This window comes from Carcharhinus amblyrhynchos, chromosome 2 (genome assembly GCF_965287045.1).
Source record: "Carcharhinus amblyrhynchos chromosome 2, sCarAmb.v2.hapA, whole genome shotgun sequence".
NCBI lineage: Eukaryota > Metazoa > Chordata > Chondrichthyes > Carcharhiniformes > Carcharhinidae > Carcharhinus > Carcharhinus amblyrhynchos.
In genome coordinates this window covers 14,839,364-14,844,476 of record NC_137325.1, presented here as the reverse complement: position 1 = coordinate 14,844,476, position 5,113 = coordinate 14,839,364, and the positions used below count along the sequence as shown (strand labels likewise).

The following is a 5,113-nucleotide window of genomic DNA, read 5'->3' as shown; positions in this document are numbered from 1 at the left end:
ATATTTGCAACATAGTAAGAAGTCTCACAACACCAGGTTAAAAGCAGGTTGTGAGACTTCTTACTGTGTTTATCCCAGTCCAACGCCGGCATCTCCACATCATATTTGCAACATGACAGGGGATTTGCTGAAAAAATATCGTTAACTATCAGCAAATATTGTTCGATTTTCATCTTGAGTTTATTTTAAAAGTTTATTTGTTATTGTCACAGGTAGGCTTACATTGTCACAGTAATTTCATTGCCGTGTTAATGTAATCAAAAAAAAAGTTTGCACAATAATTGGAGTAATCACAGGTAAACACTGTGTTTACTCCAGTCCAACGCTGGCATCTCCACAAAATAACTGGACACATTCATTGCTGGAAATGATGTCAGTGCGGGAAATAAAAATGAAGCGCATTTAAAAAAATAGAAACATTGTTAATATCCACAAACCAAACACCTGTAATCCCAGTGTAACCTTGTCTAAATCGTGAATACACAAGGATGGGGGAGGGGGTTTTGCCTACAATCCGACTCATTTCTCTAGCCGTGTCACGCCGGGTGGAAAACATAAATAAACAAGCACAGGTTGGGTTCGCCGGTTCTGGGGACTTTGTTGTTGTTGTTAGTCGGGGAAAAAAAGCGGGAGGGCAAACGGTCTTAAACAAAATGCAACCTTTCCAGTGCCGGGAACCCCCACATGCACCTGTCCAAAGACATGTCTGAGACGCTGACTCGACAACAACCAGCAGCACAACAGTGAGAAATCACAGAGGCAGCCCGGGTTGTTTTTGGTGTTTCACAGCTTCCCACGCAAGGCTTAACAGTTCCTGAAAAAAAATACAATTCACCGGGAAGGGAGAAAAATAATCTCTGGACAGGTGAAGAATAACATTCATTCAATAATCTCGGTGGGGGCGCAGGGGAGGTGAGGTTCCAATTTAATATGAGTGAAAGTAGCAATGTTGACTTCAGTTGTTGATTCCACTTGGTAATGTTGGCTGTCTCACTCGGGACTGTTTGGAGTGTTTCAGTACCTTATTTCCGCGCCCTCGCTCCACGCCTCCTGCTTTTATTGACTGTAATCGTTCAGGAAGCAACTCGGAGTCAATTGCATCGTATTCAAATCACACAGCAACCCTGGGAGAGTCCACCCAACAGGTGTAAGAGGGGGGGAAGAGGAGGAGGAGGAGTTGAACTCCATAGGTATGGTGACATTAAATCTCAACGAACTGTGTTGTTTAGAGCGCTTCCCTTTTCCAATGTCTGTAATTTGTGAAATGTTCTGGTAAATGACAATTGACTTTTGGAAGAGAGGGCGCGTGAATGCGGGGGAGTGATTTGCTGGCAATGTTCCTGTAATTTTTCTCTCTCTCTCTCACGCAAACCCCCCTCTCTGAGGTGTGGCGATGGCTGGATCGGGTAGTGATATTACACAAATCGGAGCCAATCTCTGGAGATTGAGCAAAGGGGGTTTGTCCCTGACACACAAGGCAACTACCTGCAACATCACAAAACAACCTCAACTGAAAGGCATCTCCGCTTTCCAAGCACTTAACAAGACAACGACGCCTCGCTCAAGGTGTTCAGCTGCTGCCTAATAATAGACAAGGAGCATTTCTATATCCATTTGCCTTCATATTTATATATATATGTGGTAAAAGGGACTCCTCAGCCTCTCTCAAGTCACTGATACCTGGGACACTCCTCGGGCTTTTGCAGAATTGACTTTTGTTGAAGAGATATTTAAAGTACCAGGAGCATGAACTTGGAGAATTTCGCTGGGAGGGGATTCGGAGATAAACCGGCCGAGGTTTGCAGTGACTCGGAGGGCAGTGTCCCCTCGCCCCTGTTCGTGGAAGAGGAGCTGGGATCTGATGGGGACTGTGTGGCAAACAGCCCGGTGCCCACTAACCCGGGGTCCGAGGGCAAAGCCAAAACGTACACCCGCCGCCCCAAGCCCCCGTACTCTTACATCGCCCTGATCGCCATGGCCATCAGGGACTCTGCATCCGGCCGCCTGACCCTAGCTGAGATCAATGACTACCTGATGAAGAAATTCCCCTTCTTTCGGGGCACTTACACCGGCTGGAGGAACTCGGTGCGCCACAACCTGAGCCTCAATGACTGCTTCGTCAAGGTGCTCCGTGACCCGTCCAGACCCTGGGGCAAGGACAACTACTGGATGCTGAACCCCAACAGTGAGTACACTTTCGCAGACGGGGTCTTCCGCCGCAGGAGGAAGCGAATTGGCCGCAAACTCCTCAAGGAAGCCGGCCCGGCGGACAAAAGCACCGAGGTCACGGCCGGAGTCATCTCCGGACCCGGCAAGGACGAGGGAGCGGGCACCAAGTTTTCCAGCTCGTTTGCCATTGACAGCATCCTGAGCACCCCTTTCCAGCGGCGGGAGGACAGGGTGCCGGAAGACAGGCTCGCCTGCAACGTTGGCAGACTCTACTGGTCCAGCAGACCCTTGATGCCTTACCAGCTCGTGCCCTACACTGCCCCGGTGCCGCACTTGTTCCCCCTCAGCCCCGGTGCCAACTCAATGCTGCAGCCCTATCGCTTCCCCGCCTCCGAGCAGAGCTTGCTGCAGCCGCGGGGCACTCATTTCTCGTCCAAATGCTTTCAGGACACGGAGACTTTCGCCTGCCTGGGAGTGTCAACAGCGATGCACCCTCCCCCTTACCAGCCATACAAGATCGAACCGCTCATCGTTTAGAATATGAACTTTATATAAAGATAATAATAAACTCCAAAAAAAGGGGAAGAGAAATTGATCCCCTCTTTTCGCACTTTCCTTTCGTTTTTAGAACCTTATTTAGAGTGTAACCTGATTTTCTGTCTCCCCCTTCCCTCCCTCCCCCAGGAAAATCACTACGAGACAAACGGACGTTTTGGTTCGCATCTTATTTGTCCCACATATTTCCCTGTATATCGACAAAACCAGTTGTTCTGGTCCTTACAGAAAACATCCTTTATATCACAGACACTCTAGTAAGTTATCAATCCATTTTCTGAAACAGGTAGCCTTTTGTTTCGATGTGCGATTTAACGGGGTATCAGATCATTTCTGCCGGAAAAAAAAACGATGGCACCACTGTCTGCCAAATTAGTAGTTAAAGTGATTTTTTTAAAATAAGAAAAACAAGAACACAAATATTTATAATGTTGTTTTTTTTTCAAATAAGAGGTAACCAGATGGGCTTTAGAAAGCTTTGATTTATTGGTTTTAAACTGTTTAGTTCAGGACAACGCTCCAATTGAGCGAAAGGGTTTGATAGATTTCAGTACTGTTACTTAAGGACGGGACCACTGCCAATGTAAGCAGGTGACTTTTTTGTGTGTGTGTGTGTGTTTTTTTGTTTATTAAATGACGCATGAGCCTTATATTTTCGAATAAAAGCTTTGATAACAAACCCCATTAAGCGTGTGGCGTGCACTGATTTGACAATCGATTGGCTTCATTTGAAAAGGAGGCGATCTTATCGAATGTGAAGTTCAATAGAAGGAATTGGATTCGCGTGAGAAATGATATAGAGAGAGAAAAAAAACGCCTCTGCGTGATGAAATGGGAGAGATCAGATTATGAAACACCATTTGCCTTTCAAACGTTTGGGGCGGAACCAAAAACCTTGGGAAAGCCAAGAGCAGGTTGTTTACACGTTACAGTCAGCCCAGTGTTTTCTGTTTTGAGTACCCCCGGCTTTTCCGTTTTTAAGAGCACGTGTTAAATCGATTACGACTCAGGAGCAGATCTCAACTTTAAGTGGAGGGCACAGCGAGAGATGCCCGCATTTCCTTTCGTTTACTCAACGATTAAGTTTGAAGTTTATTTATTAGTGTCACAAGCAGGCTTATGTTAACGCTGCACTGAAGTTGAAAATCTCGGAGTCGCCACACTCCTGCGCCTGTTTGGGTACACTGAGAGCTTGTTTTAACATGGTCAGTGCACCTCACCAGCACTCCTTTGGAGTGTGGGAGGAACCCAGGCAGCATGGTGGCACAGGGGTGTTAGCACTGCTGACTCACAGTGCCTCGCTATCTAAAAACTATTACAACAGGAGCCCTGTGGTAGTATCCGGGTTCGTCATAGGGGGAATAATTCAAAACCTGGCATGTTTTCAGAGAGTAGGATTAATTCTGTTGGCAACCAGGCAGCACAGGGGTTACCACTGTTGCCTCAAAGTGCCGGAGACCGGGTTCAGTTCCAGCCTCGGGTCACTATCTGTGTGGAGTTTGCACATTCTCCCCGTGTCTGCATGGATTTCCCCAGTTCCTCCCACAGTCCAAAGATGTGCAGGTTAGGTGGATTGGTCATGTTGAATTGTCCCTTTGTCCTTGGGGGATAAGCGGGGTAAATACGTGGGCTTACAGGGATGGGGCCTGGGTGGGATTGTTGTCAATGCAGGCTCAATAGACAGATTGGTCTCCTTCTGCACTGTAGGGATTCTATGGCTCTATGAAACCCCATAGACGTGGGAGAATGTGCAGACTCCACGCAGACAGTGACCCAAGCTGGGAATCAAACCTGGGTCTCTGGTGCTGTGAGGCAGCAGTGCCAGCCACTGTGCCTCTCTGTATGCAATTACAACAGATCTTATGATCGAAGCCAAAGTTGTGGCAGGTGCTGAATTTAAAATGTGGATATCTGACAGTGGAGGTTGATGGTGGGTAAAGGAAGGGGGACATTGAATATTGTGTGAACAGTTTGAGAGAATGCTGGTCTCCATGTTAATTCAGGATGCTGAAACAATCAAAAGATGATTTCCATATATTTTGTTTTTCTCCCCATTGCATAACATTCCAAATCAAACAATGCATTCTCAACCGTTCACACTCCACAGCTCCTGACTCAGTGAGTTCAAAATGTAAACAATTTGAATCCTATCGTAACATCAAAGCTTCTGGTGCAGGTGATACACATAGTTCTTCAGTGGTATGCATGTCTGCTTTACACCAACCACGCGTGAACTTGTAGATTGCCTGGAGCTAGCTACATCTTGATATAAACACCAGCGGCATCTCCACACCTCCAAAGTCCTTCAAGTCATGGAGCATGATCAGTGAAGCTTCTCTCAAACACGGACACACTGCATAGCATCTTCCAGAAGAACGCCTATTAGATC

The 5,113-nt window shown here is 46.8% G+C and overlaps 1 protein-coding gene across 1 annotated transcript; it reads left to right on the top strand.

The window, feature by feature from the left end:
• Positions 1-1,388: 1,388 nt before the first annotated feature.
• On the top strand, positions 1,389-3,408 carry LOC145360309 (forkhead box protein Q1-like). The gene has a single exon (XM_080215479.1). The coding sequence runs from the start codon at positions 1,747-1,749 to the stop codon at positions 2,704-2,706; it is 960 nt and encodes a 319-aa protein (XP_080071605.1). The 5' UTR covers positions 1,389-1,746; the 3' UTR covers positions 2,707-3,408.
• The last annotated feature ends 1,705 nt before the right edge of the window (positions 3,409-5,113 follow it).

Coding starts and splice junctions, on each gene's coding strand:
- LOC145360309 (XM_080215479.1), top strand. CDS start 1,747: ATGAACTTGGAGAATTTCGCTGGGAGGGGATTCGGAGATAAACCGGCC.